We start from the raw sequence: 26,211 nt of genomic DNA on the forward strand, positions 1-26,211 counted from the left end.
CACCAATAACAAAAATGTACACTTAATCCAGTATAAACTAATGTATAGAATGTATTATACAAAGAGAAAAATCACATACGTCAGCACAATGGCAGAGTCATGTCTTAAGCGTAAAACTAACAATAATCCATGCCTTCTGCGGATGCTATGAAGTCCAAATGTTATGGGCAGAGATAGAAAGTTGTCTGTCAGAAGTATCACAATGTAAATTTATTTTAATCCATCTGTCTGCATATTTCAAGACATGGCATATGAGTGAGCAGTGAGATACCCGATGGGTTGAATGATACATTTCATCAATCATCTTGAAAAAAAATGCACACTTAACTGGAAATCAACCAATCCTCCATCACTAACACAATGGAAAAGTCAAATACTATATTATCTAAAATGTTGAAAATGCGTTGGTGACAGAGTAAAACAAAATGGTACAGTTTGAGGCCATGTTGCGGAGAGTGATGCGGGCGCTGGAGATGGATGGGGTGTGAGCAGGTGGGTCTGGCCAGGTGTTATGTCATTGATGTTTGTGTGCATCTGTATGCTGTTGTTGGTATGTGCATGTTTTGTATTGTTTGAAAAAAAGTAATAAAATCTTACAAAATAAGATATATTTTTGCTAATTTTTGCTAACAATTCAGACATCTGCAATCTGATTGGCACACACACACGGATTACACAATTGTCTTGTCTGACCACCGTCTATGGTACAGGGGAGTCAAGGGCTCACTCCTCCACAACTTCCTCTTCAACCCTCTCTGCAACCTGTAAAACAAAGAGTTAAATACTATTATTGGGGTTCTTAAGGATATTGTGTCCTTCCTAAAAGTTCAGCATTGTGCTTTTGTAGTTCATTGGTATTTTAACTTAAGTATAAAACATGTTTTTTTTAAATCTGTGCTTTGACCAGAAAAGTCTGAAATCATATGCATTAGCTGGGTTTTAAATCCAAACCAGAATGGAAAAATAAAACATGACTCAATCCAATGCTTTAATGGGGGGGGGGGGCATTGGTGCACACTTAGGGAGGTAGAGCAGGGTTTCAGGACCCAAAGTGTGACCTGGTTATGTCAGAGGTGGGTCACAAGTTAATACATTTCTAATCACATATAATACTATTTCTTCCTAATTTTTGTTGTTGGAGGACAGTTCATTCCTAATTTGGGCCTCGAGCTGAGCCCGAGGTAGAGAATCGGGGCATAACACAAATCATGTCACATACACACACAAAGGTGATGAGAGAAATAATGCTGTATTGGTCAGAAAGTAAGCAGACTGGGAGCAGGACCTCAGCAGAACTATTACCGGGAGTCACTGACTGTTGGTGTACTTTAGGGCTGACCTCAATTATTCGACTGGTCGATTGTTTGGTCGTTAGGCTGTTAGTCGACCGAGATTGTTTTAGTTGAGCAGTAACAAATATTATATATTTGCGCCCATCAGATCCATTGTGGAGGCCTAGACTGGAGGGTGTGATGCAATTGCAGTGCCTCCAGAGGCATGCAGAGGCCAAATCAAGCTTATTGCCATGCTCCACCGAAATGTTTTAACAATGGGGAGGGCTCTGTATAGCACCGCATTGACATGATTTGTTGACGGTTGGTGGGGATGGTACATTCTGTATTAACACAAACTCTCTTCCTTGATAACAGGGAAAGGGGGATACCTAGTCAATAGTACAACTGAATGCATTGTCCACATTTAACCTCTGAATCAGAGGGGTGCGGGGGGCTGCCATAATCGACATCCACATTAGCCTTGCTCGGGGCAGAACGACAGATTTTTACCTTATCAGATCGGGGATTCGATCCAGCAACCTTTTGGTTACTGACCCAATGCTCTAACCACTAGGCTCTGCACTGCTCTGCGAAGTACAATAAGTATGAATGCCCTGACTTCTGCTGAGGCCATATCATCATAAATGCTACATGGTCAATGCAGATGACAGATTGACCATGTGCCCAGATGCACAATGCACTTCTCTCTCTAGAATGCGCTCTCTCCTGCCAATTTGTGCACATTCATTGTTTCATAACTTCATTGTGTGATTTTGTTTGCATTTGATTGTTAGTGTATATCAATTCCACATATCACCAGTACATTTACTGTTAATTCCTATAAATTCTAATCTACAATGTTTGTTACTTTGATTATGGTAATTTATTTTAACGCATTCAATATTATTATTCCAGTCTTCACATTCTCATTATCGGAGTGGACACATTGTTTTCAGAGTGCACAACCTATGCTACACTTGTGAGAAACGAGTTAACAATTTAGTCATTGTCTTTTGTTTGGAGCGCTCCTGTCAATTTTGAGTAAGGACGCGCAAGCATAGAAGTAGGCCTATAGGCTACCTGGCCTGCGCACAAATGTAGGCATATAAATGTGCCCATTTGGGGATCTGATAGTATTTGTGATTGGCTTAATGCACCACCACTAATGATCCATGGAGCTACTCAAAGTAATGTTCTTCACCTAACCCGAAGTCTGTTTTTACATCCATTGAGAATTACAATAGTTCCTCAATGTATTTGAAATATCTCTCTCCCTTTCGATAACCACTCAGCGTGAAAGGGAAAAATGTCATGCTCTGATTCAATGGAAACGTCATAAAATAGGCATACCTTATCAGTGCTTGACTTGGACTGAAATACGTTCCAGTACTCATTGTGGGTGCTGATACTGTTTAAATGTAGCTGCAGGAGCTCCACAATACTTTTGAGCTAATATTCAATAAGAGTAATAGGAGTTCAAGCAGTAGAAAATTTGAGGTGCAGGTACTCAGCTCCAGTGAGCTCCTGCCCAAGTCAAGCACTGCTTCTTATCCCTACAGCTGTGTCTGTCCCGAGATAACTGGCGTGGGAAACTGAGGGCTCAGAATATTTTATACAATGTTGCAAGTTTGCTCGTGCAAGCTTCAGGATTCTCCCAGTACCCTCCTGAAGTTGCCAGTAATAGGTTACACAAGGAGTCGGCAACCTTTCGCATGTGGAATGCCAATTTACAGTGCCTTGCGAAAGTATTCGGCCCCCTTGAACTTTGCGAAAGGTTGCCACATTTCAGGCTTTAAACATAAAGATATAAAACTGTATTTTTTTGTGAAGAATCAACAACAAGTGGGACACAATCATGAAGTGGAACGACATTTATTGGATGTTTCAAACTTTTTTAACAAATCAAAAACTGAAAAATTGGGCGTGCAAAATTATTCAGCCCCCTTAAGTTAATACTTTGTAGCGCCACCTTTTACAGCTGTAAGTCGCTTGGGGTATGTCTCTATCAGTTTTGCACATCGAGAGACTGAATTTTTTTCCCATTCCTCCTTGCAAAACAGCTCGAGCTCAGTGAGGTTGGATGGAGAGCATTTGTGAACAGCAGTTTTCAGTTCTTTCCACAGATTCTCGATTGGATTCAGGTCTGGACTTTGACTTAGCCATTCTAACACCTGGATATGTTTATTTTTGAACCATTCCATTGTAGATTTTGCTTTATGTTTTGGATCATTGTCTTGTTGGAAGACAAATCTCCGTCCCAGTCTCAGGTCTTTTGCAGACTCCATCAGGTTTTCTTCCAGAATGGTCCTGTATTTGGCTCCATCCATCTTCCCATCAATTTGAACCATCTTCCCTGTCCCTGCTGAAGAAAAGCAGGCCCAAACCATGATGCTGCCACCACCATGTTTGACAGTGGGGATGGTGTGTTCAGGGTGATGAGCTGTGTTGCTTTTACGCCAAACATAACGTTTTGCATTGTTGCCAAAAAGTTCAATTTTGGTTTCATCTGACCAGAGCACCTTCTTCCACATGTTTGGTGTGTCTCCCAGGTGGCTTGTGGCAAACTTTAAACGACACTTTTTATGGATATCTTTAAGAAATGGCTTTCTTCTTGCCACTCTTCCATAAAGGCCAGATTTGTGCAATAAACGACTGATTGTTGTCATATGGACAGAGTCTCCCACCTCAGCTGTAGATCTCTGCAGTTCATCCAGAGTGATCATGGGCCTCTTGGCTGCATCTCTGATCAGTCTTCTCCTTGTATGAGCTGAAAGTTTAGAGGGACGGCCAGGTCTTGGTAGATTTGCAGTGGTCTGATACTCCTTCCATTTCAATATTATCGCTTGCACAGTGCTCCTTGGGATGTTTAAAGCTTGGCAAATCTTTTTGTATCCACATCCGGCTTTAAACTTCTTCACAACAGTATCTCGGACCTGCCTGGTGTGTTCCTTGTTCTTCATGATGCTCTCTGCGCTTTTAACGGACCTCTGAGACTATCACAGTGCAGGTGCATTTATACGGAGACTTGATTACACACAGGTGGATTGTATTTATCATCATTAGTCATTTAGGTCAACATTGGATCATTCAGAGATCCTCACTGAACTTCTGGAGAGAGTTTGCTGCACTGAAAGTAAAGAGGCTGAATAATTTTGCACGCACAATTTTTCAGTTTTTGATTTGTTAAAAAAGTTTGAAATATCCAATAAATGTCGTTCCACTTCATGATTGTGTCCCACTTGTTGTTGATTCTTCACAAAAAAATACAGTTTTATATCTTTATGTTTGAAGCCTGAAATGTGGCAAAAGGTCGCAAAGTTCAAGGGGGCCGAATACTTTCGCAAGGCACTGTATCTTACCATTTCTACCGATCTGCGTGCCAGTTATGGTTTTCATATGCACATTTTCATGAAACTGTTTCATTTGAAATGTATCTTCATATATCAGTCATTGTCATGTGGTTAATCCTGAAAAGTAACTTGCCATTGCCAACTATGTAAATAAATTGCCTACACAAAGCCAACAAATAAAAACATTGCAGCTTGCAGGTAGAACATATCCTGATAAAAACAAACATCCTATAAAATCACATTGGTTACACATGGCCTGTATGCAATGAAACATTGTATCAACTATTAACCTGGGTCTGACTGAACAGCAGGAGGAGAATAGTTGGGTCAGGTTAATTTTTTTTCCTTCTGGTTATCTAGATCTCTGGCGCCCTCTTGAGGCATTTGTCTTATTTCATCAAACCGTAAGCATCAGACAAGCTCAATGCATATAGTTGATTTTATCAAAAACACACTGGGTGTGTCTATACTGTATATGTAAAAATATATGTTTAAAAGTTTCGACCAATCAAACAGATGACTTTTTGTCAACCAATAATTAATTTTGTCGGGGACAGCCCTATTGTACTTCGCAAGAGCCATTTTGCCAGTTTGTGTTCAGGATTCAAAAAAACTGCACAGCGCAGAAAGCGCACTGAGGATGATTACTTTCTGTGTAGCAGTGAAAGTGGTTGTAATGGCAGTGTGTCAAATTCTGCAATGAAAGGATCAAGGAGGGGAGCCTTTATTCCGCATAATCAAAAGTCTCTGCACTCACAATGACTAAGACAGGGATGTTGCAAAAATAAAAAATGTTATCCAATAATTTCATCCACATCCGCCTCCATCTCTCATCGAATCGTGGTATCTAAAGGGTTTCATTCCTATGCTGTGAGCTCTGAGCTACAGAGCTGTCTGTCCTCAGAAGACCCCTTCCAGAGCAAAGGGTGAGGGAACAGACTCCTAAGCCAAAAAGGACTGACATTGGGGGACTCTACAAGAGGTGCGCCGGAGTAGCGCGTCATCGAACAGCTGAAGGCCTACGCAGAGAATCCTCTGAGATCATCCCCACGTAATTACATCATTATATTCTGACCCATTAGAGCGGCAGTTTGGGGCAAGGCAACTGGTTAATTAGTGGCTGTTGTAAAATCGATAACCTGATATTCTGAGTTAATTTGGGAAATAGAAACTCAATAAAACAAATTTTCCCATGGTGCCCCAGGTTAATGAGTTAATAATTGTTTGATTCAGTTAATCACGCAATTAGAAACCTTTAATCATTCGATGAGCAACAGTCGTCACATTAAGTAATAAAACGTCACGACATGAGATTACTATCTAGATTTCTCCTTTTATCTGTGGATTAATTGACAGAGTAGAGAACATTCTACAAAGATCCAGAAAAAAGGACCTTGTGTATTTCAGGTAAAATAACAACACAATGTTTATATCCAAGGAGAAATTTGCTAGCAACATCAAGCTAGCTAGCTAAAAGTCCATGAATGCTACAACCTGTCCACAAATTAATACAGTTAAGAGTTCATTTTGATATTTCAACGTACGTGTCCTGATCGCGCCTGGTGTGGATGGACAAAATCAACATGCGCACAATGGCGGACACACGCGTGTGCGTGCCTGTCCAACTGAAAATACACCCCATGTATCTAGTTTGATCTATGAAGATGGTCACTCAGTGTAGCTTTGTAGAAAATAAAGGAAATGCACAAGGAGAAGATCACCTTTCTACAGGAAGAGGGCTGCTCATAGGAACCCTGCTGCCTGCTACTCAACCAAACCAATAGCACTTGCTAACCATCAAACATCTGGTCATGTTGGGGCCAGGAAGCAATTGTAAGAACTGGACACATGTACTGAGGAAGGTGCAAGCTGAAATATGTCCATGTAGTGTAATTAAGATGTTTTGCTACTGTAAAATTAAGAAAATAAACATAACTTTCACTGCAAATCATATCAAGTGAGTGCTGGTCCTTTCATTTTTATCTGAACAAGTTAAACCATTTGCTAGAACAGCAGAATAACCACCTAGAGTTGATTTGTGTCAATCTAAGTTACATAACAAAAAAAATCTAACAAACGAATTGTCGAAATTCCTAACATTTAATCAGAGTAAAAATTCCCTGTCTTAGGTCAGTTAGGATCACCACTTTATTTTAGAATGTGAAATGCCAGAATAATAGGAGAGAGAACACATTTATTTCAGCTTTTCTTTCTTTCATCATATTCCAAGTGGATCAGAAGTTTACATACACTCAATTAGTATTTGGTAGCATTGCTTTCAAATTGTTTAACTTGGGTCAAACGTTTCAGGTAGCCTTCCACAAGCTACCCACAATAAGTTGGTGAATTTTGGCCCATTCCTCCTGACAGAGCTGGTGTAACTGAGTCAGGTTTGTAGGCCTCCTTGCTCGCACACACTTTTTCAGTTCCTTCCAAAAATGTTCTATAGGATTGAGGTCAGGGCTTTGTGATGGCCACTCCAATACCTTGACTTTGTTGTCCTTAAGCCATTTTGCCACAACTTTGGAAGTATGCTTGGGGTCATTGTCCATTTGGAAGACCTATTTGCTACCAAGCTTTCACTTCCTGACTGATGTCTTGAAATGTTGCTTCAATATATCCACATAATTTTCCATCCTCATGAAGCCATCTATTTTGTGAAGTGTACCAGTCGCTCCTGCAGCAAAGCACCCCCACAACATGATGCTGCCACCCCGTGCTTCATGGTTGGGATGGTGTTCTTCGGCTTGCAAGCCTCCCCCTTTTTCCTCCAAACATAACGATGGTCATTATGGTCAAATAGTTATATTTTTTGTTTCATCAGACCAGAGGACATTTCTCCAAAAAGTACGTTCTTTGTCCCAATGTGCAGTTGCAAACCATAGTCTGGCTTTTTTTATGGCGGTTTTTGAGCAGTGACTTCTTCCTTGCTGAGTGGCTATACAGGTTATGTCAATATAGGACTCGTTTTACTGTGAATATAGATACTTGTGTACCTGTTTCCTCCAGCATCTTCACAATGTCCTTTGCTGTTGTTCTGGGATTCATTTGCAGAACGCGTCTCCTTCCTGAGCGGAATGACGGCTGCGTGGCCCCATGGTGTTTATACTTGCTTACTATTGTTTGTACAGGTGAACGTGGTACCATCAGGCGTTTGGAAATTGCTTCCAAGGATGAACCAGACTTGTGGAGGTCTCCAATTTTTTTTCTGAGGTCTTGGCTGATTTTTTTGTCTGAGGTCTTGGCTGAAGCAAAGAGGCACTGAGTTTGAAGGTAGGCCTTTAAATACATCCACAGGTACACCTCCAATTGACTCATATGATGTCAATTAGAAGCTTCTAAAGCCATGACATCTTTTCCTGGAATTTTCCAAGATGTTTAAAGGCACAGTCAACTTAGTGTATGTAAACTCCTGACCCACTGGAATTATGATACAGTGAATTATAAGTGAAATAATCTGTCTGTAAACAATTGTTGGAAAAATAACTTGTGCCATGCACAAAGTAAATGTCCTAACAGACTTGGCAAAACTATAGTGTTAACAAGAAATTTGTGAAGTGGTTGAAAAACGAGTTTTAATGACTCCAACCTAAGTGTATGTAAACTTCCAACTTCAACTTTACACTGAGTTTATTAAAAAAAGTATGAACACCTGCTCTTTCCATGACATAGACTGACCAGGTGAATCCAGGAGAAAGCTATGGTCTCTTATTGATATCTCTTGTTAAATCCACTTCAAATCAGTCTAGATGAAGGGGAGGAGCCTTGATACATGAATTGTGTATGTGTGCCATTCATAGGGTGAATGGGCAAAACAAAATATTTTAGTGTCTTTGAACAGGGTATGGTAGTAGGTGCCACGTGCACCGGTTTGTGTCAAGAACTGAAACACTGCTTGGGTTTTTATGCTCAACAATTTCCCGTGTGTATCAAAAATAGTCCACCACCCAAAGGATATCCAGTCAACTTGACACAACAGTGGGAAGCATTGGAGTCAACATGGGCCAGCATCTGTGTGGAACGCTTTTGACACCTTGTAGAGTCCTTGTCGCGACAAATAGAGGGGGTGCAACTCAATATTAGGTGTTCTTAAAGTTTTGTACACTCAGTGTAGGTTTGTATTGAACCTCCTGGCTATTAACCTGCAAATCACCTGGGCCCAGATTCACAAAAAAACACTTATTACGCAAAAATAAAAAAACGTAAGAAAATTATTAATTAATTTTAAGATAGTTGGTAAGTGCAATTCCTCAACTAAATCTTAAGATCTTCTGATTTTATTATTATTTTTTAAATATCTTCTTGTTAATCTTCTTAAGATGTTTGTTGCTAGATAACCAATTTAGCTAGCTATCTATATATCATGTTAGCATATTTCGTACTGAGATTACTGTTCTAAAACATGTTCTTGGGTTTAAAATAATCAATACTGAAACTTTCAGATGAAGTTTGAGTGAATGAAACATGTTCAAATGCTTTCATGAGCTTATTCTCTAAATGCCCAGAGTTTACGACAAGGGTTTAGCTATCTTGGAATTAAGAACAATTTCATTAACTTTATTTTCAAGAATCAATTTCCTCTTAACGTTTTGCTTAAGGAGAAACATAAGAAATTGCGCAAGAACATTTCCAAGAACCTTTGAGGAATAGCAACTTTGCTTAACTTTCTTAAGTCTATAGTTAAGCAAAAAATGGCAAATAAGAATACAATTATTCTTAAGAAGGTTTTGTGAATCTAGGCCCGGGTCCTCCCTCTCAAACTGTAGTGTTTGAAAACATAATTGGTAGCAATTGTGCAGAGGACATTGCGCACCATGGTGTTGAGGTCCCTTCCCCCTAGGGAACAGAAGTAATCCCATCATCTTGAATACTGTGATTTACAACAGATTGCTGTTGGAAGGTTTCGGAACATTTTCAAAGATTAAGACGCTTACCATCTCTTTCCGTTATGTGGTGGCCTCCTCCAGATTCTTGCAGAGGTCCTCCAAATCCTCCTTGGTTGTACAAGGTCTAGGCAGGACTTCGTCTGGCAGATCTTGTGCTCCAGCGGCTAGCAGCTGTTGCTGAATTGCTAGGAGTTCCAAAAATTGTTTCCAGCTTCATCAGCATGATTATTTGGAATCCTGCAATAGTTAAGTCAAGTACAAGGGTACAGTTAATATTTAGATTAATTTAAATGTTTTTCTGTGCTTAGAGAACAATAATATCACCATAACATCCTCTGTTGGGGGACAGTCTTCCAGGTGAGCTTGGTGGAGAAACTTCTGAGACAAAATTAATCACATGTTAGCAATAACAGACGTCTAATGTATGCTAAATTTAATTTGAAAGTTCCTAAATTAGCACCACAAAAAGATGGGTACAACCAGTGCCTAAAATGTACTTTTTGGTCTACCAGCCACTGTGGCAGGTATATTTAAAATTCTAGCAGCCAAAATATTTTTTCCCCACTAAAATTACACAAAACAGATGAGCATGCTTTGTAATGTTTCTAAAAAACAAATGTATTACTAGTAAGAAGTGATGTGGTATATTATTTGATTTCAAAATATCACAGATGAGACACAAATGTTCATCTGGCCTTTTAAGGTCGGGAGGTTACCCTGGTATCACGACTGGAGTCATGTTTGTACTTGTGAGATTGAGTCTGACTAGTATCCCGTTGCTTCTCTACCCTAGCAGCTTAAACTCAAACATTGAAAAACATCCTAGCTTGTGAACAAAAGTATGTCAATAGCCAAGAAACACAAGGACAAAGTCTCACTTAATTTCAAGTAAATTAGACCCATTTTTATGCCTGTGTGCAGCGCTTCTAGAAATGTATCTGTCACTCAGCTCTTCAAGTGCACACAGCCCCCAGCCATGCAGTGTTGCAGCTCAAGGCAGAAATACATTGAAAACAGCTACTGCCGTATTTATTTTGCTATTAATGTGATCACACTTTTTATTCACAAATGAGAGTGAAATGTTTGCAATGTGGAGCCCTGACCACCCGGCAACGTGACTGATGAAATAGAAATCATACCCGCCGATGCCAAAATCTACCCATATTTGGTGGGTGTTCATTTTAGGCCCTGGGTACAACATATATCTAAATAAAAGTGAAAATCAAATATGTGTTTTGAAATAGTTGTAAGTTGAGCTTTTTACCATCATTGGACAGCGGAGAGACAGCTGTAAAACAAAATAAGACATGTTATTAGTTAGAGGTATTGGAATGTATTTTCAAGTTTCTTTTGAAAGTTCCTAATTTAACATCACTATTGTGTACCTCTGGTGCAGCAGACATCGTCATTTTGTGAACTGAATGTTAAAAAATCTGTTTAATAAATATTTATTATAGATTTAAATAAAAGTGATAATCAAATATGTATAGTTTTTTCAATGACCACACAACAATTGAACAAAACAGGTGTGATTCAGTATACTGTAGATCAAGAAACTACAACTGTGATTACTTTAACTCTCCTTTTTCTGCTCTGCCTCTTTGCCATTTTGACCGAAGCACCTGTACAGTCATGGCCATAAGTTTTGAGAATGACACAAATATTAATTTTCACAAAGTCTGCTGCCTCAGTTTGTATGATGGCAATTTGCATATACTCCAGAATGTTATGAAGAGTGATCAGATGAATTGCAATTAATTGCAAAGTCCCTCTTTGCATTGCAAATTAACTGAATCCCCCAAAAACATTTAGACTGCATTTCAGCCCTGCCACAAAAGGATAATGCTGCCAGTAAGATTGCACCTGAATCAACCATTTATCGGATCATCAAGAACCTCAAGGAGAGCGGTTCAATTGTTGCGTAGAAGGGTTCAGGGCGCCCAATAAAGTCCAGAAAGCGGCAGGACCGTCTCCTAAAGTTGATTCAGCTGTGGGATCGGGGCACCACCAGTACTTGCTCGGGAATGGCAGCAGGCAGGTGTGAGTGCATCTGCACGCACAGTGAGTCGAAGGCTTTTGGAGGATGGCCTGGTGTCAAGAAGGGCAGCAAAGAAGCCACTTCTCTCCAGGAAAAACATCAGGGACAGACTGATATTCTGCAAAAGGTACAGGGATTGGACTGCTGAAGACTGGGGTAAAGTAATTTTCTCTGATGAATCCCCTTTCCGATTGTTTGGGGCATCCGGAAAAAAAGCTTGTCCGGAGAGGACAAGGTGAGCGCTAACATCAGTCCTGTGTCATGCCAACAGTAAAGCATCCTGAGACTATTCATGTGTGGGGTTGCTTCTCAGCCAAGGGAGTGGGTTCACTCACAATTTTACCTAAGAACACAGCCATGAATAAAGAATGGTACCAACACATCATCCAAGAGCAACTTCTCCCAACCATCCAGGAACAGTTTGGTGACGAACAATGCCTTTTCCAGCATGATGGAGCACCTGCCATAAGGCAAAAGTGATAACTAAGTGGCTCTGGGAAAAAATATTGATATTTTGGGTCCATGGCCAGGAAACTCCCCAGACCTTAATCCCATTGAGAACTTGTGGTCAATCCTCAAGAGGCGGGTGGACAAACAAAAACCCACAAATTCTGACAAACTCCAAGCATTGATTATGCAAGAATGGGCTGCCATCAGTCAGGATGTGGCCCAGAAGTTAACTGACAGCATGCCAGGGCGGATTGCAGAGGTCTTTAAAAAAAGCATCAACAGTGCAAATATTGACTCTTTGCATCAACTTCATGTAATTGTCAATGAAAGCCTTTGACACATATGAAATGCTTGTAATTATACTTCAGTATTCCATAGTAACATATGACAAAAATATCTAAAGACACTGAAGCAGCAAACTTTGTGAAAATTAATATTTGTGTCATTCTCAAAACTTTTGGTCACGACTGTACGTTCCATACAATCAATGCAATGGCAACACACAAATTAAACGTGGCCTACTAGGGTACTGTAATGTTAACTGCTAGTTATAAAGATTACCGGTAATTACCATGACTTTCATAGTTTCGAAAGTGAGGGTTTTATTTTTTTCGAGATGATCTGTCTCCAAATTAGATGTCTCCTCTGCCCAGTTAACTTTCTTCTTTGCTCTGGCATACGAGTCAAAAATATATATATATAATCTGGTTACAAATAATTCTACAATAGTCATTTGATAGGCCAAACCCCAATGTAAAGTCCCATACTGGAGATGCCCTATTAGATTGTCATACTGAATCCAGATTTCATACTTTCAGTCTCAGTATATTCAATTTACCTGTGGTCTTCAGAAATCTGGCCGTTGCATTTTCCATGTCTTGTCGGGTCGTTCACAGTTTAACGTTTTTGGGGTTACCTTTTTTTGGTTCATTAGCAATACACACCCTGATGAAGAGGTTACAGTGTATTTAAATTATAACCCAATAAACAGTATTACAATTATATATATATATATATATATATATATATATTTTTTTTTTTAAAGGTCAGAACAGAAACTTACTGAATCTGTAACAATCCAGGTGGTTGTAACAACCCCCACATATTTCACTCCTTCAAATGCTTCATTATAGACGCTTCATTCTAGAAGTAAAAGAGAACAAAATATTTGCAGTTCTTTGTGCGATTAGCAATTATTAAACAAAAACGGCAGAAATACTTTAAAACAGATACTACAGCATGTGCTCATACTTGACTTTTTACTCGCAAATGTGAATGTAAAGCTTGCACTGTTGAGCCCTGCAAATTAACCAACCTACAACGCGGATGGTGAAATAGACATTCTTACCCACAATACCTTAATCTACCCTCATTTGGCAGGTGTTAATTTTATGCCCTGCTTGTATTTACGAATTTCTGGAACACGGTCCTGTATCCCCCACCATCAATCACACTGTTGTTTTTTTACGCAATCCAAAAACGGTCCATTATAAATATCAATCTGGGTCAGGTGGCCATCATTTGAAAGCTTATTCTATTGCCAACATGACTAAGCTAGCTAAGTTCTAAAATATGACCTTACAAGTACAGTACTTCAGTCACCTAACCAAACCTACGTGTACATATTACCTCAATCAAATCAACCAAACTACCTCATATCCCACTGCACTAACTCGGTACTGATACTCCTTGTACTGTATATAGCTTTGTTTTTTAAATTTATTGTGTCACTATTTTTATCTATTGTTAATTTTCTTACTTTTTAACTGCATTGTTGGGAAAGGTCTCATAAGTAAGCCTTTCACGGTAAACTCTACACATTTGTTGTATTCGGCGCATGTGACAAATACATCTGATTTGTATTAACTTTTTTTGTATTTTCTCCCCAATTTTGTAGTATCCAATTGGTAGTAGTTACAATCTTGTCTCATCGCTGCAACTCCCGTACGGACTCGGGAGAGGCGAAGGTCAAGAGTCATGCGTCCTCCGAAACACAACCACACCAAGCCGCACTGCTTCTTGACACAATGCCCATCCAACCCGGAAGCCAGCCGCACCACTGTGTCAGAAGAAACACCGTACACCTGGCGACCGTGTCAGCGTGCACTGCACCCGGCCCGCCACAGGAGTCTCTAGTGAGCGATGAGACAAGGATATCCCTGCCGGCCCCACCCTCCCCTAACCCAGACGACGCTGGGCCAATTGTGCGCCGCCCCATGGGTCTCCCGGTCGCGGCCGGCTGCAACAGAGCCTGGACTCAAACCCAGAATCTCTAGTGGCACAGCTAGTGTATTCACTTTTTTAAGTTAAGTTAGCTCACTTCTATAGTAACAGCATACATAAGGGGAGTTAGAGACAGGATAGTAGCAACAAATTAGAGAAATGTCACAGAAAAGGCCCATCCCTCAGCTTTTTGCCAAATGGAGGCAGGGAGACCGCTTTTTTATTGTTTCTATTCAGGATTCCAGCTTTAACAAGGAGTGTTCATTGTAGTAATAAAGTAACCTAAAGTCACCTTTTATGAGTAGAATTCTGGACAAAATGGAGCTGCAAATGAGACAAAGAATCAGACACCGATTAAATCACTTAGCAAATGTATTGTTTCTCATGCACTTATCAACTCTGTGGTGGCCTTCTGCTAAACTACTGTAGAAGATAACTCACATGGTGCAGGTGGGGAAACTGTCCAAGCAAGCTAAAAGTAAAACAGAAAGTGATGTTAAAAGAATCAATTTCTATTAATTAAATATCTTATTCAGTTGTGACCCATTTAATGAATTACTAATGTATTTCAGTGGATATCCTATTGAATTTTTAAAATTTCAATCAGTTCTTTATTTACATGATGGGTCATGTGACCTGGAAACCATTGTCAGGTACTAGCCAAGTAGTCTAGTCATTCAACAAATGAAATCTATCGCCATCCTTTTCAAAATAGTAAAAAAAGTATAACATAGCAAAAGGGTTATCAGACCTCATTTGTCACTCTCCCAAAAAATATGTTTTATGGTCAGACCTAGCTAGTAGCCAATGCAGCTGGAGAACATGCTAGCTAAACTAGCTAATTTACTCAAAACATTTTATTCTGCAAACACAAAACGGTAGAAAAATAACTATGCTACCCCATAACATGTTCATATAAACACGGGTTGTAGTTTTAGTATGTTTCTCTGACTCTACCTGTAAAAATAGTAATATTAGCAGTACTTGAAACAAGCTAAACTGGCTGGCAGCCATTTCTTTAACTGTCAACCGTTGCTATGGTGATGATGGTGCCACATGACCGTTTGTCTTGTAAATAAATTGTAAAGGAGAGTTCAAAACATGTTTTTCGGGGGGAATTAAAAAAATAGCTATTTACAAAATGATGTGCACTCACCTCCACACACACTTTATCTTCTCTTTCAGCAGTTTGATCCAATACGGCCTTAGATATGCAATGTTTCCAGAACGTTCCCAGAACTATTTTTCTCCCAACAACCAAACGGGAACCACAGGGGAATGTTATGTAAAAGTTGTAATTTACCAAAAAAGCACATTATTTTATGAGGTTATTTGAATGTTTTCAGAACAATGTGTTTCTACCTTACCAAAATAGCAACGCTCCCTAAAGGGTATCCTTTGGTTCTTAGAAAAATTACTTTCCCACAATGTTCCCAGAACGTTCTGTGAAAGTTATTTTTTCCAAATGAGACCCTTTGGGGAACGTTCTGTGCTAGCTGGGTTACCTAAAATGTTCCTCGATGACTGTCCTCTTGGTTGTGAAGGTAAAGTAGCAAGCCAGTTAAACTCGTTCCCAGAGACTTCTGCCCAAAATGTGCACTTCATGGGGGTCTAGAGCATGAAGTAAATGCCTGACTGTGTTTTGGATTACCACATATTTCGCTTAGATGCATTAGTTGGTATCCACGTAACTTCCCATAACGGCCCAGTTGATCAAGAAGGAATAAAGCTATTTCAAGGAAGTCTGACCGTTTTTTTTTCCGTTTATAGAGCCTTTAGAGAACTCCACAATGTCCGTAAACTAATGACAACACCATATTTATTCCTCAATGACATTTCTCTAATATCTATCAATGCCTCAAACCGAGGGAGAAAATGTAATTGACCAACTCAAGCAAACCAGCCAGAATGTCAACCTGTGCATGAGAGGAAGCCAAATATGCCAAGTAGCCTATTGCATAGGCTATGTTTCATAATAGCGTGCAACCGGGCTATTTCATAATAACTACATATTTCTCATTACAACATTATATTTCTCGTAATAACAAGATCTGTCTCATTATAACGTTATCTGTATTATAATAACGACAACATGTGTTATTTTCGTTATTGATTTATTTCGTAATAATGTGATGTTATATCATAATGATAAAAAAATATTATTTTTCTGAGTGGCAGCAATATACCACCGTAATATACAATAGGCTAAACACATTTTGGCAAAACTTACATTAACTCCATTAATGAGGAAAAGGGGGGATTGGGAGATAGTTTTGCAAATAATCTCAATACAGTAGCATATAAAAATAACTCACTTTTGCTTCGAAGTTGATCCCATGTTGGAATGCTTCCTCGTTATGCATTGGAATTCTCAAATCATGGCCATCATCAACAAGATTGTACTTTGTTTTCGCTGGCATGACTGCCGACTTTCCGTTTTGACACCAGACGGAAGGGGACGAACCTAATTGTTAATCCAGAACCAAAAACTCGTCCCAAATTCCTTAAATCCAGTGGTCCATTACAGCGAGTAGTCGTCCCAGATCCGCGTGTCACACAATTATCCAGTGGACTGGGAGGAGGTGTAACTTTGTATCTATTGCTCAAGCAAGTAGGCTAGCTTTCTCTGATACAATAACAATCGTGTCTCTCCAGAAAATCAATTCGCTTCCTAAATAAGTAGCCCAAGGTTACTTTCAGTGACGTAAAATCACCAAAACTACCCCAACAGTCAAAAATGTTGTTTTCCTGGTCCCGACGTTTTTCCCACTAGTAAAATGCCATGACCATCCGCCCCTCACTCTCCCCATGCATGGATTCGCCAGGCAGATCGGGATTGGAGGAATCTGGGAATTCCTCCTGTTTTCATTGGAACATAGTAATTCATGGTATAATAAAAGGGCGAGTTTGTTTTGCACGGCCCGGTGCCCTGAGTGTGAGTTCACATAAACACCAATGGAATAGTCTACAATTTAACAACTCTGCCTACGCGGGTTACGGGGCCATGCAAAACGATCTTACCCAGTGTCACCCTAGCAGCACAGGGGGAAAAATTGTTGCTCTTTCTGTTCAACGTAAAGACTATGTAGTGACATGATGGTAGGCTAGTGTTTACATACAGTGTATACCTTATTGCAGTGCAGGTGTACAGTATGCCTACGTATCACTGTGTTAAAGTTAAATCTAGACTTAGTTTCCTCTATCACCCCAGCTGCCAAACCAACCCTGATTCAGATGACCATCCTACCCATGATAGATTACGGAGACATAAATTATAGATCAGCAGGTAAGGGTGCTCTTGAGCGGCTAGATGTTCTTTACCATTCGGCCATCAGATTTGCCACCAATGCTCATTATAGGACACATCACTGCACTCTATACTCCTCTGTAAACTGGTCATATCTGTATACCCGTCGCAAGACCCACTGGTTGATGCTTATTTATAAAAACCATCTTAGGCCTCACTCCCGTCTATCTGAGATATCTATTGCAGCCCTCATCCTCCACATACAACACCAGTTCTGCCAGTCACATTCTGTTAAAGGTCCCCAAAGCACACACATCTCTGTGCTCATCTTTTCAGTTTGCTGCAGCTAGCAGCTCTTCATTCAAAGACTCAATCATGGACACACTTACTGACAGTTGTGGCTGATTTGCGTGATGTATTGTTGTCTCTACCTTCTTGCCCTTTGTGCTGTTGTCTGTGCCCACTAATGTTTGTTGTGCTGCTACCATCTTGTTGTCATGTGTTGCTGCCTTGCTATGTTGTTGTTTTAGGTCTCTCTTGCCGTGATGTGTGTTTTGTCTTAAATGTTGTTATTATTATTTAATCCCGTCCCCACAGGAGGTATTTAGTCTTTTGGTAGGCCATCATTGTAAATAAGAATGTGTTCTTTACTGACTTGCCTAGTTAAATAAAATAAAAGTAACACTTGAAGGGGCAATCAGCATTTGCTCCATCAATTTTTTGACTTTTAAATGAATGATATGTACCCATTGATTGATGAAGAATATCACTTATAAATTCCTCATGAGCTTAGTTTTACTGTCATACCCCATCAGAACCGCAAAATATAAGCTTGTTCAACGCAAATGTTTGTAAACAAAGTACATGTATATGAGCACTGTGTAGCCTAAAAACATGGTAAAAACTATCATTTTGGCGCATCAGTCCTTGCATCCATAGCTCTGTTTATGAATTTGAGAGTGATTCCATTTCTCAGGCCCCATCCCTCAGCCTTTTACCGAAACAGTAACACGATTACACGTTGTTATTGTTTCAACTGGTGCCTTGCCATTTACATTTCTTATGAGACACTTATGTTTATGCTTTGGATTCCTATACCAACTCAAACTAAGTGTGTGTAAATTCACCTTTTGGATCAGTTATCTTCATTAGAAGATGGGCTCTCGGGATGGGCTCCCGAGTAGAAGTCTAAGGCACTGTATCTCAGTGCAAGAGGTGTCAATACAGTTCCTGATTCAAATCCAGGTTGTATCACATCTGGTCGTGATAGGGTGGCGCACAATTGGCTCAGCGTCGCCAGGGTAGGCAGTCATTGTAAATAAGAATTTGTTCTTAACTGACTTGCCTAGTTAAATAAAGGTAAAGTTAAAGAGTTAGGTAAAGGTAAAGTTAAATAAAGGTAAAGGTAAAGTTAAAGAGTTTTGATGATTAGTAAGCATTTTTAAAGCTCCCGCTTTGGGCTGAATGTGTCAATGTGTAGTTCATACCTGCATAATCTATGAGCAGAATTACTGTTTTACTTCAATTAGTCACGAAATCCCTAGTTTGAAAGCTGGAAGCTGTGCAGCGCCATTTTCCCCCATGTGTGCCAGCCCTCTAGCAATTTAAGTTCCAGCCAATGACAGCTAGCAAGATGCACACACAGCAGAGCAAGAGAGAGTAATGATGTGGTGCACGTACAGTGAGGGAAAAAAGTATTTGATCCCCTGCTGATTTTGTACGTTTGCCCACTGGCAAAGAAATTATGTCATGTTCTGACCTTAGTTCCTTTGTTTTTGTCTTTGTTTTAGTATGGTCAGGGCGTGAGTTGGGGTGGGCAGTCTATGTTTGTTTTTCTATGTTGGTTTTTGAGTTTGGCCTAGTATGGTTCTCAATCAGAGGCAGCTGTCAATTGTTGTCCCTGATTGAGAATCATACATAGGTAGCCTGGGTTTCACTTTTGGTTTGTGGGTGTTTGTTTCAGTGTGAGTGTTTGAGCCACACGGTACTGTTTCGAGTTTTGGAAATTCACGTCATTGTTTATTGTTTTGATTCAGTGTTCAGTGCTTTCTTTAATTAAAATCATCATGAACACTTACCACGCTGTGCTTTGGTCCGATCCTTCTTCCACCGACGACAACCCTTACAGAAACACCCACCACCAGAGGACCAAGCAGCATGGTAACGGGCAGCAGCAGGAGAGGCAGCGATATTTGGAGAACTGGACTTGGGAGGAGATTCTGGAGGGCAAAGGACACTGGGCACAGCCAGGGGAATATCGCCGCCCCAAAGCAGAGCTGGAGGCAGCGAAAGCAGAGAGGCGCCGGTATGAGGAGGCAGCACGGCAGCGTGGCTGGAAGCCCGAGAGGCAGCCCCAAAAATGTCTTGGGGGGATGCACACGGGGAGTGTGACTAAGTCAGGTAGGAGACCTGAGCCAACTCCCCATGCTTACCGGAGAGCGAGAGGGACCGGGCAGGCACCGTGTTATGCAGTGGAGCGCACGGTGTCCCCGGTGCGTGTGCATAGCCCTTTGCGGTACATTCCAGCTCCTCGTATTGGCCGGGCTAGAGTGGGCATCGAGCCAGGTGCCGTGAAGCCGGCTCTACGCATCTGGTCTCCAGTGCATCTCCTCGGGCCAGTGTACATGGCACCAGCCTTACGCATGGTGTCCCCGGTTCACCAGCACAGCCCAGTGCTGGCTATTCCACCTCGCCTCACTGGCCTGGCTACGGGGAGCATTCAACCAGGTAAGGTTGGGCAGGCTCGGTGCTGAAGAGCTCCAGTGCGCCTGCACGGTCCGGTCTATCCGGTGCCACCTCCACGCAACAGCCCTCCGGTGGCAGCCCCCCGCACCAGGCTTTCTCTCCGTCTTCTCCCTACAGGTGCTCCCGTCTGTCCTGAGCTGCCAGAGTCTCCCGTCTGTCCTGAGCCGCCAGAGTCTCCCGTCTGTCCTGAGCCGCCAGAGTCTCCCGTCTGTCCTGAGCCGCCAGAGTCTCCCGTCTGTCCTGAGCCGCCAGAGTCTCCCGTCTGTCCTGAGCCGCCAGAGTCTCCCGTCTGTCCTGAGCCGCCAGAGTCTCCCATCTGTCCTGAGCAGCCAAAGCCTCCACTCAGCCAGGAGCCGCCAGAGCCGCCAGCCAGCCAGGAGCCGCCAGAGCCGCCAGTCAGCCAGGAGCTGCCAGAGCCTTCAGTCAGCCAGGTGATGCCAGAATCGCCCTTCACTCCGGAGCTGCCGGAGTCTCCCGCCTGTCCAATGCTGCCAGAGTCTCCCGCTTGTCCAGCGCTGCCGGAGTCTCCCGCTTGTCCAGCGCTGCCGGAGTCTCCCGCCTGTCCGGCGCTGCCAGAATCTCCTGTCCATTCGGGTCCCGTGGCGTGGTTCCCCAGTCCAAGGTCGGCGGCGAGGGTCACCACTCTAAAGAGGCCACGGAGGTGGGCTAAGAGGCGCAAAAAAACTATGGTGAAGTGGGGTCCACGTCCCGCGCCAGAGCTGCCACCGCGGACAGACGCCCACCCAGACCCTCCCCTATAGGTTCAGGTTTTTGGGCCGGAGTCCGCACCTTTGGGGGGAGGTACTGTCACGTTCTGACCTTAGTTCCTTTGTTTTTGTCTTTGTTTTAGTATGGTCAGGGCGTGAGTTGGGGTGGGCAGTCTATGTTTGTTTTTCTATGTTGGTTTTTGAGTTTGGCCTAGTATGGTTCTCAATCAAAGGCAGCTGTCAATTGTTGTCCCTGATTAAGAATCATACTTAGGTAGCCTGAGTTTCATTTTTGGTTTGTGGGTGTTTGTTTCTGTGTGAGTGTCTGGGCCACACGGTACTGTTTCGGTTTTTGGAAATTCACGTCAACGTTTATTGTTTTGATTCAGTGTTCATTGCTTTCTTTAATTAAAATCATCATAAACACTTACCACGCTGCGCTTTGGTCTGATCCTTCTTCCACGACAACCCTTACACATTATTAGTCTAGAATTTTAATGGCAGGTTTATTTGAACAGTGGGAGACAGAATAACAACAAAAAAATCCAGAAAAACGCATGTCAAAAATGTTATAAATTGATTTGCATTTTAATGAGAGAAATACGTATTTGACCCCTCTGCAAAACATGACTTAGTACTTGGTGACAAAACCCTTGTTGGCAATCACAGAGGTCAGACACGTTTGTTATACTTGGCCACCAGGTTTGCACACATCTCAGGAGGGATTTTGTCCCACTCCTCTTTGCAGATCTTCTCCAAGTCATTAAGGGTTCGAGGCTGACGTTTGGCAACTCGAACCTTCAGCTCCCTCCACAGATTTTCTATGGGATTAAGGTCTGGAGACTGGCTAGGCCAGAGGGAACACCGCCCTATCCACATCGATGGAACAGTAGTGGAGAGGGTAGCAAGTTTTAAGTTCCTCGGCATACACATCACAGACAAACTGAATTGGTCCACTCACACAGACAGCATCGTGAAGAAGGCGCAGCAGCGCCTCTTCAACCTCAGGAGGCTGAAGAAATTCGGCTTGTCACCAAAAGCACTCACAAACTTCTACAGATGCACAATCGAGAGCATCCTGGCGGGCTGTATCACCGCCTGGTACGGCAACTGCTCCGCCCTCAACCGTAAGGCACTCCAGAGGGTAGTGAGGTCTGCACAACGCATCACCGGGGGCAAACTACCTGCCCTCCAGGACACCTACACCACCCGATGTTACAGGAAGGCCATAAAGATCATCAAGGACATCAACCACCCGAGCCACTGCCTGTTCACCCCGCTATCATCCAGAAGGCGAGGTCAGTACAGGTGCATCAAAGCTGGCACCGAGAGACTGAAAAACAGCTTCTATCTCAAGGCCATCAGACTGTTAAACAGCCACCACTAACATTGAGTGGCTGCTGCCAACACACTGACACTGACACTGACTCAACTCCAGCCACTTTAATAATGGGAATTGATGGGAAATGATGTAAATATATCACTAGCCACTTTAAACAATGCTACCCTATATAATGTTACTTACCCTACATTATTCATCTCATATGCATACGTATATACTGTACTCTATATCATCGACTGCATCCTTATGTAATACATGTATCACTAGCCACTTTAACTATGCCACTTTGTTTACATACTCATCTCATATGTATATACTGTACTCGATACCATCTACTGTATCTTGCCTATGCTGCTCTGTACCATCACTCATTCATATATCCTTATGTACATATTCTTTAACCCCTTACACTGTGTATAAGACAGTAGTTTTGGAATTGTTAGTTAGATTACTTGTTGGTTATGACTGCATTGTCGGAACTAGAAGCACAAGCATTTCGCTACACTCGCATTAACATCTGCTAACCATGTGTATGTGACAAATAAAATTTGATTTGATTTGATTTGATTTAATGTGCTTCTTCTTGAGCCACTCATTTGTTGCCTTGGCCATGTGTTTTGGGTCATTGTCATGCTGGAATACCCATACACAACCCATTTTCAATGCCCTGGCTGAGGGAAGGAGGTTCTCACCCAAGATTTGACGGTACATGGCCCCGTCCATCGTCCCTTTGATGCGGTGAAGTTGTCCTGTCCCCTTAGCAGAAAAACACCCCCAAAGCATAATGTTTCCCCCTCCATGTTTGATGGTGGGATGGTGTTCTTGGGGTCATAGGCAGCATTCCTCCTCCTCCAAACACGGCGAGTTGAGTTCATGCCAAAGAGCTCCATTTTGGGGTCATCTGACCACATCACCTTCACCCAGTTGTCCTCTGAATCATTCAGATGTTCATTGGCAAACTTCAGACTGGCATGTATATGTGCTTTCTTGAGCAGGGGGACCTTGCGGGCGCTGCAGGATTTCAGTCCTTCACGGTGTAATGTGTTACCAATTGTTTTCTTGGTGACTATGGTCCCAGCTGCCTTGAGATCATTGACAAGATCCTCCCGTGTAGTTCTGGGCTGATTCCGCACCGTTCTCATGATCATTGCAAATCCACAAGGTGAGATCTTGCATGGAGCCCAGGCCGAGGGAGATTGACAGTTATTTTGTGTTTATTCCATTTGCGAATAATCACACCAACTGTTGTCACCTTCTCACCAAGCTGCTTGGTGATGGTCTTGTAGCCCATTCCAGCCTTGTGTACATCTACAATCTTGTCTCTGACATCATTGGAGAGCTCTTTGGTCTTGGCCATGGTGGAGAGTTTGGAATCTGATTGATTGATTGCTTCTGTGGACAGGTGTCTTTTATACAGGTAACAAACTGAGATTAGGAGCACTCCCTTTAAGAGTGTGCTCCTAATCTCAGCTCATTATCTGTATAAAAGACACCTGGGAGCCAGAAATCTTTCTTATTGAGAGGGGTCAAATACTTATTTCCCTCATTTAAATTTCAAATCAATTTCTAACATTTTTGACATGCGTTTTTCTGGATTTTTTGTTGTTGTTATTCTGTCTCTCACTGTTCAAATAAACCTACCATTTAAATTATAGACTGATAATTTCTTTGTCAGTGGGCAAACGTACAAAATCAGCAGGGGATTAAATACTTTTTCCCCTCACTGTATCTGCACATATGTGACGTAGTACGCAATTTTCATAAACCACTTTGGCTCGTAAGGCTACTTTCAGAACTACTGGATAAAAAGTATACAAAAGTACCGGATAATCTCTTTAAATTATTATGATTATGTAGAATTGTGATGTTGAGTTGCTGCTGCCAACATACTGACTCAACTCCAGCCACTTTAATAATGGAAATTGATGGAAATTGATGTAAAAATGTATCGCTAGCCACTTTAAACAATGCCACTTAATATAATGTTTACATACCCTACATTACTCATCTCATTTGTATATGTATATACTGTACTCTATATCATCTACTGCATCTTGCCATCTTTATGTAATACATGTATTACTAGCCACTTTAAACTATGCCACTTTATGTTTATATACCCTATATTACTCATCTCATATGTATATACTGTACTCGATACCATCTACTGCAACATGCCTATGCCGTTCTGTACCATCACTCATTCATACATCTTTATGTACATATTCTTTATCCATTTACACTTGTGTGTATAAGGTAGTAGTTGTGGAATTGTTAGGTTAGATTACTTGTTGGTTATTACTGCATTGTCAGAAATAGAAGCACAAGCATTTCGCTACACTCACATTAACATCTGCTAACCATGTGTATGTGACAAATAACATTTGATTTGATTTGTTTATAAAATATAGGGAGATATCAATGGATAGACAGTGGCTTGAAACTTAGAAAGAGCAAGACTACCTACTAGTGGTCACCTAAGCTAATGACTGTAGTAAGGTACTCAGTATGCCATGCAGGCAATGTTCTGTACAAGATGTGCATGATGAATGTAGCTTGGTGTTGTATAATGCAGTCCATCTGTGTCACCTGTCTGTAACTTATGGTAAGAAGCAGCGCTCTGCTCGCCAAGGTGTCTCAGATGTGTGGGCAATTGGAGCAGCACCAATTCACAACACTGGCAGAGGCTAAAGGATGTAGCTGCATTGACTGACTAACTAGCCTAAGGGTGCATCTCAATAGTTTTACTTTCCTTCCTCTCCTCATCTCTCTTCTCATTAACCATCATTATGTTTATCCAGGCAGTGATATGAATGATTGCAGTTGAAGGATTGTGACATGAATGATTGCAGTTGAAGGGTTGATCCCAACAGTATTATGTCACTTCCTCTCCTAGCTGCCTTACCCATTATCCATATGGGTGAAAATCATATGGATAATGTAGGGATGTCTTTGGGCATCTGATACCACCTATCCCGTGCTTTCAGATTAGTGTGGATGAGCATCTTTAGACTATTGGGACACTGCCCAAGTCTCACTAGCTCTCTCTCCATTTCTTTCTGTGTACTCAATACTGTGCTGGCTTTAAGATTAAGATGACTTTATTGGTCAATTGTACACAAGCTCCAACCTCTCTAAAACACACACACACAGGTTTTGGAGAGGTGCGTGGGGCTTCCATACTGGGTGCCCGGGTAGCTGTTTTTGGGGGGTTACTGTAAGTGCCTTACTTGAAGGAAAAACAATTATGATCCCAACAGATTTTTCCCATCAGATCCGGGATTCAAATTTACAACCCTCCAGTGGCCGGCTCGCCTCTCTAACCACTGGGCTACCGGCATATGCTCTAAGCAGTAAGTTGATTTTTGGGATCAGTCATTATGCAGCCTGGTTCTTTAGAAGATGGTTCTCTGATTCTGCCATCTCTGACCATTTCTAATATAGCTCCTACTTTATAAAATACTACTACTACTACTTACCACTGCTACTGATGATACAGCAGTTAGTATTAACTCATCTTCTAGCGCTGTCAAATACAATTATGAAGTAATAATCCTGTAAAAATGTACAGCATTTAATATTAATATGCTGTGATAACCGTTGTGTGTTAATAAGTGTTTAGCTGAGCAGGCTGGGGATGTCGTTAGTGGTGCTGCTGTAGAGTCAGATAAGGGTCAGTGAGTCACAGCAGAGGAGACTCATGCTGGTCTGTTGCCAGGTTCCCTGCTTAGGCCGAGGCCATTTCCCATGGACACTTTACACGATACATTTAATTTGCTGCTTTCCAGAACCCAAGGACACGAGTCGGGCGGGAAGGATTTACTTCAGACGCCCGACAAGACCCTCATCCCCGTAATTCGCAGAAGAAAGAGACACAGGTATCGTGAACTAAGATCCGGGTGTCTTTTTAGTATCCGTCGCTGAGAGGGTAACCTACCTTTACCACGAT

The 26,211-nt window shown here is 41.6% G+C and overlaps 1 protein-coding gene across 17 annotated transcripts in view; it reads right to left on the reverse strand.

Annotated features, from left to right (window-relative positions):
* LOC112249405 (carboxyl-terminal PDZ ligand of neuronal nitric oxide synthase protein) overlaps window positions 1-17,042 on the reverse strand; it is a 239,935-nt gene extending 222,893 nt beyond the window's left edge. For 2 of the 17 annotated variants that reach the window (XM_024419268.2, XM_024419262.2), the window contains exon 1: window positions 16,537-17,042. In XM_024419268.2, coding sequence (XP_024275036.2) covers window positions 16,537-16,641 — 105 coding nt within the window. In that variant the 5' untranslated portion in view covers window positions 16,642-17,042. Of the gene's footprint in view, window positions 1-191; window positions 763-9,558; window positions 10,799-12,569; window positions 12,670-12,836; window positions 12,944-13,061; window positions 13,142-14,513; window positions 14,546-14,662; window positions 14,694-15,377 lie in introns of those variants that run through there. The other 15 variants (XR_006083213.1, XR_002953359.2, XR_002953357.2 and 12 more) reach the window with 15 other exon arrangements.
* Window positions 17,043-26,211: the final 9,169 nt, after the last annotated feature.

Source organism: Oncorhynchus tshawytscha, linkage group LG01 (genome assembly GCF_018296145.1).
Source record: "Oncorhynchus tshawytscha isolate Ot180627B linkage group LG01, Otsh_v2.0, whole genome shotgun sequence".
NCBI classification, from domain to species: domain Eukaryota; kingdom Metazoa; phylum Chordata; class Actinopteri; order Salmoniformes; family Salmonidae; genus Oncorhynchus; species Oncorhynchus tshawytscha.